The 14,680-nt window shown below is 38.7% G+C and overlaps 2 protein-coding genes across 5 annotated transcripts in view; both read right to left on the bottom strand.

Moving 5' to 3' along the window:
* Window positions 1-14,680, bottom strand: part of DSC1 (desmocollin 1) — a 154,493-nt gene that overhangs the window by 60,546 nt on the left and 79,267 nt on the right. The window contains exon 17 of one of the 2 annotated variants that reach the window (XM_043443832.1): window positions 7,520-7,641. The exons of the other annotated variant lie outside the window; for it this stretch is intronic. The gene's annotated coding sequence lies outside the window, so the exon portion shown is untranslated. Of the gene's footprint in view, window positions 1-7,519; window positions 7,642-14,680 lie in introns of those variants that run through there. 2 annotated transcript variants of the gene reach the window in all.
* The window catches only part of DSC2 (desmocollin 2), a 36,771-nt gene continuing 27,174 nt past the window's right edge, over window positions 5,084-14,680 (bottom strand). For 2 of the 3 annotated variants that reach the window (XM_043443825.1, XM_043443824.1), the window contains exons 12-16: window positions 13,474-13,701; window positions 10,710-10,946; window positions 10,196-10,323; window positions 8,312-8,602; window positions 5,084-7,641 (exon numbers count right to left, since the gene is read on the bottom strand). In XM_043443825.1, coding sequence (XP_043299760.1) covers window positions 7,444-7,641; window positions 8,312-8,602; window positions 10,196-10,323; window positions 10,710-10,946; window positions 13,474-13,701 — 1,082 coding nt within the window. In that variant the 3' untranslated portion in view covers window positions 5,084-7,443. Of the gene's footprint in view, window positions 7,642-7,728; window positions 7,775-8,311; window positions 8,603-10,195; window positions 10,324-10,709; window positions 10,947-13,473; window positions 13,702-14,680 lie in introns of all 3 variants that reach the window. The other variant, XM_043443826.1, reaches the window with a different exon arrangement.

Below are 14,680 nucleotides of genomic sequence, written 5' to 3'. Positions count from 1 at the left end.
CCATCTGAGCTACCAAGGAAGTTACTCTAGTCTAACTTCTAATTTTACTGAAGAAACATACACCCAAAGAAGAAATTATGTGATTTAGCTAAAGATGCAGATGAGTTCCAAAATGGTGGAGATAAAAATTCAGAATTTGGACCCATATTCCTTTTTCTTAAAAATAAAATTTATGGAGATAATCTGTTAAAAACAAAAATGATTGAAACTCATTGTGTTGCTTTTTTTCTTTCCCGCTTAAATGTAAAGATGCACTGGCAGGTTTTAAATTATTATTATTCTTGTAAGAAACAGCACCCAATTATAACCATTAAAAAATTAAACTGTATCTGCAAGTTAAATCCCGTTCTAGGAAACTATCCAAATTCTTTTACTGTGAACAGTCAATGAACCATATAAAGAGTTTTGGAAATAATTTTATTAATTAGAAGTTTTAAAATGATATTTATACTCTAAAACATTTCTATATGCGTCATGCAGAAAGAAGGAATTCAAATTACTGAAGCTTATATGGAAATGTTGTGTAAAGGAGATATTAAAATAATTAGAAACTGACTTTTTCAGCAGTCTTCTGAAAGTCTTTTTTTTTCTTTTAAAGTCTTAACTTTGTGTCCGTGGTAGGAAGAAGTGGTAAAGCTTGGCTTACTACAAATGAACAATTTACTGGGTTCACAGTTGCACTCATGCAAATATTTGAAATAGTTCATTTGGCATGTCTAGAAAATTGATTACTTTTTCTTGGTCTAGCCAGCATGTGAAAATTTAATGATAATAAAATTTGTGTGTTAAAGGACTTCACATGTGGCACAGTGGTAAAGAATCAGCCTGCAATGCAAGAGTCTCGGGAGACAAGAGTTGGATCCTCTGGAGGAAATGGCAACACACACCAGTATTCTTGCCTGAATAATCTCATGGACAGAGGAGCCTGGTGGGCTACAGTTCATGGGTTTGCAAGTAATTGGACTTAACTGAGCACACACACACACACACACAAAATAAAAATTTTAGACCAAAAACATGAGTGCACTCAATTATCATGAAACGATAAAATTTTTTTTTGCTTCAACTCAATCATTTACTATGAATGTAGTATGTTCATTGTAGCCTTGATGTTGTAAGGCTAAAATTTAAAGTTATTTTTTTCTTTTTCTCAGATGTCTATAAATCTCCAAAAGGCTAAAGTCCATGAACTTTTGTTATTTATTAATTTCCCCTGATTTTACAATAAAGACTCACTGTAAAATGGAAACACAGAAACATAATGAAGAAATATTTCATCTGAGATTACCACTCAATATTTTAGTATATTACATAGGTTTACATTTATGAATTTGGAATTATACTGATCTAGAGAATAGTTCTACTTTTTCATGAAAACTATATTTTATACCTTTTCTTATTTAAATAGCCTTCAAAATAAAATTTTGCTGTTGCTGTTTAGCTGCCAAGTCATGTCCAACTCTTTGGCGACTCCATGGACTATAGTCTTCTATTCCATTATCATCATCACAACTATAATAGCTACATTTTTTAATACATTGATGAATCAAGCACTAAGAAAAAATCTTTACATGTATTACTTCATTTCTTCCTATTTTGTCCCCATGTTATACATAAGAATTCTGAGGCTCCCATTACTTACCAAGGTTCCTCAGTTAGTGAAAACAAAGTTGGTATCTGGATTCATGTCTTTCAGACTACAGAGTTAGGGTGCATGGTCACCACATTCATTATCCTCAATTATAGTACCTTGTATCACAATAATGTATTACAAATCATTTATTTTCCCATCGTGGGACATTGAGCTTACTTCCAATTATCCACATTATCTCACGCCAGTGAGCTAAACATCCTTGCGTGTGTGTAGAGTCTTTGCACCATTATCTCACCTTGTCAGGATAAATTCTTTTTACCTGTTTTGACTGGTAATTCTGCACCAAAGTTCTGTAGGTTGACCCCATCACTCTCCTTTCAACTCCAGCTTTCACAACATCTCATTCCCCATAGCTTCACCTCATGTCCTTGGTTCTCAGCAAATTTCCAGCTGGCCCACTTCCCACGGGAAACATTCTTTAAGCCAAAGTCTTAACTCTTCCCCAAGTTCCTGTCCTATTTCATAAGGCCCTCTGAAGCTCCTAGCCATCATGGTTATCCAGTGATCAGTGCTTGTCACCCTACCTGTCACAGCGTCCACGTGATAGCCAAGTATCTGCCACTTAATAGATAGAGTCACCTGTGGCACCTGATGCTGACCTCCTTATCCCATTTGTCTCTGGAGATCTGAAAACCCTGGTTTGTTCTGGGAATATATACAACATAATTTGCATGTATTTTATTGGCTAGCAGCATTTATGCAGCAAAATTAGTTCATTGTTATTGAGTGTTTTTACTTAGTACCTTCATCCCACGATCCTACCATAAGACTTTGCCTCTAGTTCCCCTCCATGTGGTTGGCAGGAATCACAGAGCAGAAAATTCATTCAGAAACGGCTAGTTAACCGAAATTATGGGATTTTACGAACTCACGTGTGTCAACTTTGATACATTTCCAGCATTTTGCACAAAGCAGCTGATCTGAAGACGCAAACTTAAAATACTTGTTTCATAAGCTTCCAAATAATTACTTAAATCCAGTTACCAATCCCTCTCTATGGTTCTCAGACTTTAGAGGTTGTAAAAGTGACCTAGGAAATTTATAAAAAAGCGCAGCCTTCCATGCTTCTTCTCAATAGCCTGTCAACCCTGTGATTGATTCAATACAAGATCTTTATTTTAACAAACACCATGGGTGATTCTATGAACCCACATTCTAAAAGACAGTGCCAGCAAATATTTCAGCAATTTGCTGAAATTTGCTACTCTTTGTCAAGTGTGACAGAATCAGCATTTTGCTCCATCCTCATTCCTGCATTCTAACATAACTAAGAGTAGGCAGGCAACCAGCAGAAACTCGAAAGCTCTAACCTCTTAGCTTTGCACAGATTTTCCGCAGGAGCACAGGGGACCATGCCTTGGTCCATGCCAATGTGGACCCCGAGCACAGCTGATTCAGCTTGCTCCTTCTGACATGTGAGCACAGTCTGTATCAGGAAGGCCTTCCATGGCGGTACTGGGAAGACATTAAATAACTATGCAAAAAAATGAACAAAGAAACTGTGATTAAAATTCTCAGAAAGTTTGGCAGTTTGGGGCAACAAAACGATGTGCCATGCAGGCATAAAAGAGAAACTGAGAATTCTCGAGTTTCATGTAATTTACAAGGAGCCAACACAGGACACTCAGGAAGGCCTGACTGGATGTGGTAACATACTATTTGTCTTTACTCACAATGAGTTAAAAGTTACCAGAGTAACATGGGTCTCACAGAAGAACGGGAATGAGAGGTGTAGACCTACACAGATATCATGCAACCTCTTAGAGCTTCATTATGGATGGAGGCAGAAAAAAATGATGGTTCTAGGTCCATAGAAGGAAGCGTTTTGTCCTTAGGACATTACTGCCTAAGGGGATGACCAGGGCAAAATCTGGGCTTGAGATTTCCATCAGGAGCCCAGGAAAAGGCTGGAGATGGAGATTAAAGGAAAGCTTGTTGTCAAAGTCAGATTTTCCACTAAAAAAAAAGTGGGGGGGGGACCAAGATAAAGCCAGTATCAAAATGGGGGATCCCTAAAAGCAGAAAATGACTACACGGAGACCCCCAAATGCAGACTGCACTGAACTAATGGCAATTCCCTGTAGGTTTCCCCTGTTGAAGCAGTATTTTATAAGGAAATCTCTAAAATTTTGCTTCGTTTTTTGCTTCCCACACCAGTGTATAGCTTATGAGGAATTTTATCTGCTTTTCATTTAAATCTGAAAATTGATCACATGGATTTGTGGGCTATGGATATGATTTAGCTTCTTGACTACCAAGAATGAGAGACCTGGACACTATCACTAGCCATGAAGTTCTCAAAGACTATCACAGGTAAAACACTGATCAAGCTTCTGGGGAAAATAAATGGGAACATCGTGGCAAGATGTCAGTTAAACAGAAAGTGGAGCCTGGATCTATGATTATTCCCAACTATGGCACCTTCCTTTCCTATGATAACAGCAGCAGGTAACATACATGACTGCTTAGTTGCTCAGTCATGTCCAACTCTTTGCGACCCCATGGACTGTAGCCCGCCAGGCTCCTCTGTCTATGGGGATTCTCCAGGCAAGAATACTGGAGTCGGTTGCCATTTCCCCCTCTAGGGGATCTTCCCAACCCAGGGATCAAAACCCAGGTCTCCAGCATTGCAGGTGGATTCTTTACCATCTGAGCCACCAGGGAAGCACAATACATATATTGAGGGCTAACTCGGTGACAAGTCTTTTCATGAATTAACTCTTTTGTTTCTGACAACTATGAAGCAGACTCTTCCAGTCCCTGGAGGAGGGGAGGGCCTGGCAACCCACTTCAGTGTTCTTGCCTGGACAATCCCACAGACAGAGGAGCCTGGCAGGCTATAGTCCATGGGGTCGCAAAGAGTCAGACACAACTGAAGCAACTTAGCACGCATGCAGACTCTTCCAACACCCTCAGTACAGGTCATACAAGTGAGGAAACTAGACTCAAAGTCTGAGTGACTTCTCCAATCCCACAGCCAATAAGGGCGGGGCTCGGCCTTTGCATCAAGGTGGTCTTTCTCGAGTGTTTGCATTTAGGTTATATCACAGTGAATGCCAAAGAGTCTTAAACTCCCAGGCAAGCAATTGCTTGCCTCTGAGGAAAACCATTCCTTAGCAGAAGAAGCTAGAAGAACAGCTAAGAATAAGCTTGAAGGAGTCGTGTTAAGCACATGTAATTTTCATAGGGGTCCATAATTAGTGTCCATTTTAAGAAGTGGATGTTCTTCTTTCCATTCAATTTGAACAAAGTAGTTTCATATTACTTGCAACAAAGCAATCCTTTGCAGATACTTCAGCAATCTTTGCAATGTATGTTCTGAAACACTGGAAATAGAAGACTCTGTCACTGGATGATCGTTGCAAAGAAACATACGTTCAACTGACAGATATTCAAAAGTCAAAAACAAAACAACAACAAAGACAATCCTTCCATTATCTTATTGATTTTTGTTAACATGAAATGGGTTGTTCATGCAACTTATTTAAAATTGTTTAGTTTTATTAGGAGTGCCTTTTGGGTGGACCACTCTGCATGACTTTCATGCTTAAAAACCATTTTTTATTCAAATGTCTTACAGCCAATCCAAGAGAACCCTAGAAAAGGAGTTCTATTATTATCCCCCATTTTAGATGAAGAAAATCAGACATGGAAAAATTATACAATTTAACCAACATTCAATAGCATCACAGTCTTTAGAACAGTAAAATTAGATAAATGTGATGGTAACAACCAAAGACCTCTCCAAATCAAACTCTAAAAGTCTAAAATGTGTAGAAAAGGATTCTAAAAGAACCTCACTTCTTTAAGTAAGAAAAGCACCATCCCATAAGCTCATATCAGACACATGATTAACAAACACACTGATTTTTAAAACTACCTGATTTACTTTATCATAACTAGTCATGTACAAGAATTTATAAATAACATTGAGAAACTGTATTTTTGACTGAGCAGCAATAAAACTACTGAAAAGATAAACAGAGTATTCAATAAACTACCCAATGTTAATTCTTAAAAATGATTGGTATAAGCCAATCTTGTGAATCCAAAAGCAGGTATATCATTAACAATTCTAAATATCAGAAATATTTTTTAAATGTCCAATGGTTAGTATAGATAGAAAATTCATTGACTGAAATCAGCTGTGAAACCTAGCCTGGAATTTGGTTGGCTATTAAGTTTAATTTTGTCTTATTAATTCAAAATTTAAATAGTTTGGACCACTTCTACATCCATTAAAAACTTTAATCTTATAATATTAAAAAAAAAAAAAAACTTTACAAACACATAGATGTAACTAGCCATCTCATCTAAAAAGCTATGTTATTCCTAGACTGCTTTCAAGATCCCTGCATTTCAAAGCTTATTTCAAAAACCATCACTATTTTGCATTTATAAACTGGATCTTTGCAATAATGAACTATAAATATACTACTGGGCTTCCCAGGTGGTGCAGTGGTAAAGAATCCGCCTGCCAGTGCAAGAGATGCAGGACACATGGGATCGATCTCTGGGTGGGGAAGATTCCCTGCAGAAGGGAATGGCTACCCACTCCAGTAATCTTGCCTGGGAAACCCCAGGGACAGAGGAGCCTGGCATCTATAGTCCATGCAGTCACAAAGAGTCAGACACCACTGAGCAACTGAGAACCAAACAAATATACTCTTATATACTAAATGTCCACATCCCAATTTTAATTACAGTATTCCTTTTGTTAACATAAAATGCTGCACCTAATAAAAGCATGATATATTTCTACAATTCAGTGGCAAAATTAAAGGGTCTCTGTAGGGAAGATAATGAAGCAAGCACCAAAATAGTTCAAACCATAAAATCAACATTACATTGATTTTTAAGAAAAGCCAAGAATACAGGTGCTTATATAAAACAGAAACACAGAACTTTATAAGAGAGGAAAGAGAGATGGCTTTTAACTATATTTAGGTTCTCCAACCCAAATACAAACTTTAAGAACACAAACAAGATAGAGACAAAGAGAGAGAGGGAGAAGGAAGTGAAGGGGACGAAGGGAGGAGGGAGAAGGTGAGAGACAGAGACGGAGGGGGCGGTGGAGAGCGGGGACTAGGAGACCAAAGACCAAAACCTCACAGAAATAAAAATACACTCTTACAACATTTTTTAAAATGTAAATGTTCGGAGAAGGTGAGTAACAGAGCAAGTGTAATTCAGTGCCAGATTTCACAAAGAATACAAGGCAGAAACTAAACTCCACCAAAATGGAATTATAATAACAGTCAACACTTGCTTTATGAAGACAGGTCATGTTACAAGACTAAAACAACATCAAGAATGCAGTATAAACACTTCAGAATGTTTAGGAGAACAGCAGTCTTTAAGTACCATACAAATGATCAATGAATTAGGTAACTGAAGATTAAATTAGAGCAAGGTCTCTATAATTTTCCATTTGGTTCTACTTCAAGTAATCTATGATATACACGTGAATTCATTACATTGTATTGCACTATACATTGGCTGCTGTCATTATACCCAAATGTAAACAATAACACAGACTTTCTTGTCTATCTGCAGGTGTCCTTAGGTGGAAGATAAGTAACTAAACACTATGAAAAAGCCAGGAAATTTGTGTAGTTATTTACAGCATCCCTCAGTGAATGCGCATTTGGCTAAAGAGATTCCAACAAAATTAAGGGGAAAAGCCCCAAATATAGCATCTTCTATATTTTAAAAAAATCTTAGCTTATAAAAAAAAAAAACAACAACAACAATAAACCATTGACTTTTGTAGACCATTTAGAAGGAACTCATCTCTTCATGCATGTTTCCGCAAGTGTCCTAAATTTGGGTCCCAGATGATCCAAAAACTCAAGTCCATCTTCTTCTTGTCGTTCGCTGCAACAGCCCACAGATCCAGCTGCTGATCCTCTTCCTTCGTAGTTATAGGTCAGGACATAGTCTTGAGCTTGCATATGGGTGTTATCCTGATCACACTGCCGGACCTTCTGCCAAGAGGAAAAACACAACATACTTTATTATTATTATTTTAAACACCAAGACTTACTAGCATAAAAATAATTGCTTTGATTTACCTTTCATTGTTTAATTTTTAACCAGAGTGTGTCCTCTAATGGATTCCTATGTATAAAAAATGCACATGATTGGTCTCTATCATAAATCACACCATCAATTAATTCACTACATAGCAGGTTTCTAAAAGTCACACATGTGGCAGCAAGTACGCAAGCGTTTGTTTTAAGTTATCATTGCTTTCCCTTTCCAGATTATGGCTAATGTGAAATGCATTCATACAACTGAACCCGAATGCATGTGGCTCAAAGCTTTCCAGATAGGCAGAGTGACTGCAGGTTGGAATTCCCTCAGATTCCACTGTTGGTCTCTAAGATCTGATTTGTCTGATGGAAAATGGCAACACAAGGCCATGAGAAAAAGAATTTAAGTATCATCTCATTCTTTCAGAAAGAATGAACAGCCAAACAAAACAGGAAGAAAAGTCAATACCCATTTAACCTCTGATTGCAATTCAATCAAAATTGAGGAAAATCAAATTTCTAATGAGTAGATTAATCATTAGGTGAAAAATCAAAATCATAATCATTTCATAATCATTTAGAAAGTTGAAAAGAAAGCAAAACAGATTTATGGGAAACTCACTTCACCGAGACGGGGCTGGGTGTAAGAGTACCACTCGGAGTATGTGTATTTGCAGTTGTCGGTTGCTATTGGTCCTCCTCTACAGGAATCCAGAGTGTGCTGTCCACCTTCCTTACACCGTTCCAGGGTGTGATGATGCCCGGTTTCCTGGCAGGACTCCATGGTCTGGTGCCCTCCTTTTACCATCTCGATGGTCTCTTGCCCTCCATTTTTCACTCTTGATCCCAGGGTGCCACAAATTCCCTGAGCAGAGCCACCCACAGCATGGGTTGTGAAACCATTTGTGGAATACTGAAACAAAACAGTTGGCAATGGGGAATTACAGAGAAAACCAAAAAATGAGAAAAAGAGAAAACCATGAATTTTCGTGCTAAGAGGTAAGCATACCAAGGGCTGGAATTCAATCTGTCTTGGCAACCCTGAGTACCTACCTTAATTCTACTACTTTACTAGGTAGCTTCCAATACAGGAAGCCAACTGCAAGATGTCAAGTGGTCTGAGCCTTGAGTTAAGTAAGAAAACTTAATGTGTACTCCTTCTTTAATAACTTCTTAGACTACTGTACAACTTCATTTGTGAAATCCTTCCAGTATCTCACATCTCAGGATTCCACACTATTGTCTCACACAGATTGATGCTGCTTAAATTCAGTCCCTTCACCTGACTAGAACAGAAACAGAAATAATAATCGGTATTTTTATTCAGTGACTAACTGAGTTCCCTTCAACTGAAACAAAATTAATAGAAATAACAAGTTGCCGTAAAAAGCAGCAATATTAAATACTTGTCATCTAATTAAATAAAAACAAATCAGCAGAGAAAGTAAGGACACCAAAGCTCTGGACACTAACTTTCCATGTTATGTTTTTATAGGAAACTCTAAGTTTCATTTTTTCTAATACCTTCCTAGATGCCAACATCCTTTTGTTTTCTAGATCCTTTCTGCTCTAATCATCAATTACATTTTGGTAGGGAATTTATTTGTTCCTCATCCACATACTAGAGTTTCCCTCATAGCTCAGTTGGTAAAGAATCCGCCTGCAATACAGGAGACTCTGGTTCCATTCCTCGATCAGAAAAATCCGCTAGAGAAGGGACAGGCTACCCACTCCAGCATTCTGGCCTGGAGAATTCCATGGACTGAATAGTCCATGGGGTTGCGAAGAGTCAGACACGCCTGAGTGACTTTCACTTCACTTCTTTCCTTCATCCACATACTAGGCTGGAACCCAATGCTGAAGCAGTGCAATCACCTGTTAGCATGATTGCTTCATATATTTGACCGCAGGCTCCTTTCTAACCCATAGTAGAGCCTGAAAGCCTCCATTAAAGTTCTTCCCACGATGATCAAAGCCTGAAACCATTTTATGGCTGCTGCCAGAAAAAAAATTAAAACCATTATGCTGATGATCGGTGAATAACTAAATGAAACCCTTTTACAGCACAACCAGCAGCTTCAATATATAAAAATGACAGGATTTAAAGTTGAAGCCGTGACACATTTGAAATAGGAAAAAAAAAAAATAACGATATGCCAAAGGATTTTTACTATTAAGTAACATTACATGGCCAAATTGAAATGCCACATATCACCATGGGATCAATGTCATTTGATTTGTCCCCTGCAACTGATGACATGTTATATATTGTAAGCTATCTGATTTCAACAGAACTTTTCCCAGAAAAGATCACTACAGTTGTTTAGGCATATTTATTGTTTGAATGTATACTAATATTTGGCTGAGCCACGTGGCAGGAGGGATCTTAACTCCCTGACCAAGGACTGAACCGGCGCCCCCTACAGTGAAAGTGCAGAGTCTTAACCACTGACCACCAGGGAAATTCCTATCGTCTGTACCTATTTTGAAAAGACAAACAATTTACCACTTTGTCATCACCGGGAGCTTCAGTGTTTGACACGATGAGGTTCTGCTGAGCTAAATCATCAGGAAATACTTTTGGCTTTTTGGCTGCCCCAGTAGTAGCCCCACAGACCAAGGTGAATAGGACACCTGCAGGATGAGAGGGATGACTTTGGTTTATCATAAAAGACTGTTATGAATTTATGATGACAAATACAAAAACAACTTTCTGGAAAACATAAATACTATTGCTTGAGTCCAAGCAGCATCCATTAGAAAAGCCTGCCTTAAATGGATAATGCCACAAACAAGGACACACTCAGTGCTGTATTTGTGTTGAATTTTATGTCTGCAGCAATTACGACAGCGCTGATATGATACCTACATGCAGTTTCAATATAAGAATTAAATATGTGTGTATTAAATAGAAATATAGCTATATGCAAATGAGCAGCCATAGATAACAGTGTTGATTCTAAGAATGTGTCCTGAAAGTTACTATAAAGGTTATCGTTTAAATTCATGAAAAGACTTACAAAATAGCAGTGCTATGCCCAACAATATTGCAAGGATGGCCCACTTTCCAAGTATCACTTCTCTGGTGCCACCACTCGGACCTGAGCGAGTGATGCAGTCATTTGGGGTAACACAGTCACATAATATCACGTCTAAGCGAGTGACAAGTGACAGGCCAAGTCTATCTGTAACTCTGACAGGGACTGTATATTTTCCAAACTGGAGGTCATTCACATAGGAGAGACGTGCTGATACACCTGAAAGGAAATAAAACCATGACTTATAGAATGTCATTGATTTCTCCTGGGCATAAATAACTAGTGACAGGATATTCACTATTATTTCCATACAATGGATATTCCAAATGGGAACGGCACAAGTGCTACATGATTGCAAGTGTGCATGGACGAAATCTTTCTGATCATATACAAGGTTGTCTATGCTGCCTCTTTGTATAAAGGTCTTTTGGCTTTTGTAGTAATATATTTTATCTGTCCGTACACAAACCCTTCTTATCACAAATAACAGATTTGTTAAGAGATTGACTTTTATCATATCTTTAAAAGTTTTAATATGACCAAAATTTTAATTTTCATGTATCTTCTTTTATGCATGATTCATCAGAGAATTTCATAGTCTGAATTCCGGATATTTCTCCTTACTTTATTTTCATATATTATGCCAAACCATGAACTTACTATCAAGGCATCAGTCATGATGCTGGAACTTCTTCTCATGATCCTATAAAACACTGGGACCAACCTTCTATTTTTTCCTTTTGATGTTTTTTTCTTTAAGTCAAGAGTGGAAAATATCCAGATCAAAATCCAACAGTCTTGGGGACAGAGCCAAAAATATACTACTTTACATATAGATTACACATGCCCATGCCCAAGAATAATCCTCCCCAGTTAGCTGGCCCGGTGTGACATTTTTATTATTTCATATTTGACGCTCTAAATGTAACTTCAATATTTGCGTAAAAAAATAAATCATTGAATTGAGTCAACTTTAAAAGAAAGCATGATTAACCCAGTGTCCATGAATGTGTAAGAAATAATAATAAGACTAACAAAACCAAAATATAGGATTCAAAACATACCATGGTCTATTGCATTGTCTGTCTTATTTACTCCCCTCTATAAACCCATTTTACACATGAATAAATGAATACCCAAGAAGAATAAATAGTATAATGAGACCTAAAGCCTCTTTAAGACACAGTCTTCTCAACTTAGTGTTTCCCAGGCTTTTGGACTACTTCACAGCCCAGCAAAACTTTAAACTAATACAGCTTTGACCAACATAATCCTGTTAGTATTTCACTGTACTGAGTAGGGATTTTTTTTTAAATTACCACCTCTTTTAACATATAAAAAGATATGATATTATGACATCAAAGAAGTAGCATCAAAGAAGTAGTAGAAGAAGTCATCTAAATATAAGGTTGCTTCTCACATACACACTCATTGGTATGCTAAGTCACTTCAGTTGTGTCCAACTTTTGCGACTCCATGGACTATAGCCCTCCAAGTTCCTCTGTCTGTGGGATTCTCCAGGCAAGAATACTGGAGTGGGTTGCCATTCCCTTCTTCAGGGGATCTTCCCCCAGGGATCAAACCCGTAGTTCTTATGTCTCCTGCATTGGCAGGCACACTCTTTACCACTAGCTCCACCTGGGACTCATTGGAATGCTATTAAAGACACTGAAAATTATGTCAGTTCACACAGCAACTTATAATAGGGAGTCAAGAAAGATTCACTGAAAGCATGGGGATGAAAACCATTCAAGGGCATTTTAAAGGTAACTCCCATTCAGTTTCCAGTAGATGAAGGTTAGCGTTAGGGTCGGGAAAGCTGGACTGACAGGACATGATACACAGATTGTGCCGTCAAGAGACACAGAATGTGCTGGCAAGTTATGAGCTGATGTAGGGAGTGAGGCAACGGGGGCATGGAGAGAAGCTCCTTTTGCTTTTGCCATTCTTGCCATCAGAGATTTTAACAAAGGTAAAGTCAGAAATACACACTGGGACCAAGTGGGGGAAGAATCCCACATGAAAAACATTAGATAAGAAACAGTCAGAAGTCAGTGCAGTGCAGAGAAGGGATCATACAGTGGACACCGTGATGCACTCCCAGATCCCCTGCAATCAGGGAGGTATTGTCCCAGCTGCTTGGGAGGCTATCAGCAACGCCAGGGACTGGGCCTTCCTGCCAAAGGTCATGCCCCCTTGGGCAGCCCAACCCACTGGCAGAGTCACGGAAGAGCACAGAACGGAATGGCCACTCGGGAATGGGGATGACTCATGCGTTAGTCAAGGCTGTCCTTCCGCCTGAGCTGCAGCTTGAGTTTCCTTTCCATTCACGTCTACTGATGCCAAGGAAATGCCTTGATAAACTTTCAGCCTAGAAACACGATCTCAGCGCCCGCTTCCCTGGGAACACACCTGCAAAGAATGGGGATTCCCTTCTGACCAAGGAAACCACCGTCGTGTGAAAAATCTGTGTGGGTGGGAGGCACACAAGCCTGGCAGTGGTTCTAGCAGACCTAGTCTGGTGGGGTCGGGATGGGAGGGATAGCGTGTAGCACGGGAATGAGAATTCACACAAACCGTAGGGAATCTCGGCACAGGACTGACCAGAAACAGACTCTTCCCACGGCACCAACGCTGCGAAACTCGCCCTCATTTGTTGGTGGTGGTTACCACACAGTGAATTATTCTTCTATATTTTAGACATTTTGATGCTGAAAACGACAGAGTAACATTTAGAAATACATACCGTTAACCTTCGTCAGTCTCCACATTCTAAGTACCTCTGAATCAGAAGCACCTTCCAAACTGAAGTCAAAGGGTGGGCCGTGTATGGGTTCATCTGGATCTGTAGCAACAATCTCGGCCGACGACATGACAGGTTTACAGATTATCACCGTCCGCTGAGGTATGACTGGGCCGTTATCATTCACATCCTCAAGAATAATCCCCAGTACTCCATTACATGTTCTCCCATCTAGAAAATTGGATATGAAAATATAATTTCTTGATTTTTGAGTTTCTATTAGGCAATTACACATTGAAAATTACACATTATTAGGCACTTGTACAATAGAAATGACAGGAACAAGCACAGTCCTAGGTTATATCATTAAGGTACATTAAAAGAAAGGCAAAAAAAACAAAAAACAAAAAAAAAAAGAAAGACAAAATCCATTTCAAATATGTTGTACAGAAAATAACTGCTCTTTAGATTTGTCATCCATTCACTAAAAAGCTGCCATAGACATGGAATTGTTGTAGAGGTGAGTTTTGACAGATTTTTAAAAAGAGGAAGGGAGGACCAAAAAGGGCATTTCTGGTATAGTCAAAACACAAGGAGATTTAATGAGGTGGGAAAACACATACACAGACCAATGTTCTGGACATAATGAAAGGGAAGGCATGTGGAAAGCACTTAAGGTTTGGGGGCAGGAAAAATAAAAGATAAAAGGCATAAGATATGCATTTGGAAGATTAGAACAAAATTAGTACACAGAAACGTTTAACACACAAAAGACCCCAGAAGTGGAAAATCACTTGCAAACCTGAATAATCACTCTGAGGTAGCCTAAGGAATTCATCTATCAACCCAGACAATAAATTTACTGAGTAATTACTTTGTACAGAGCACTGCAGTGGAAAATTTGGGAGATTTGAAGATGAAGTGGGCAGGTCCTGGCTACAAATGAGTAACACAGTTGTGAAGCCTAAAAGTAAACATAAATCCAGGACTTGTGTGTCTAAAATATCTTTTATTTCTGCTTATTAATAAGGAGGCCATGGTTATGAGAGGTGGAAAAAAGGATGAAAAAACTTGTGCCATCTGCGACCCGGGGCTATGTCTTATACGAAGCTGCTCTCCTAAGGAGAGCTGGGAGAACAGGCAGAGCCCTGCAGCCACTACCTCAACCCAACAACAGGACCAGTTGAATTTCAAGGGTCATCATGGGCCA

This window comes from Cervus canadensis, chromosome 23, assembly GCF_019320065.1.
Source record: "Cervus canadensis isolate Bull #8, Minnesota chromosome 23, ASM1932006v1, whole genome shotgun sequence".
Lineage (NCBI taxonomy): Eukaryota > Metazoa > Chordata > Mammalia > Artiodactyla > Cervidae > Cervus > Cervus canadensis.
Note: the sequence above shows the minus strand (reverse complement) of the source record. Positions and strands in the feature narration are given on the sequence as shown.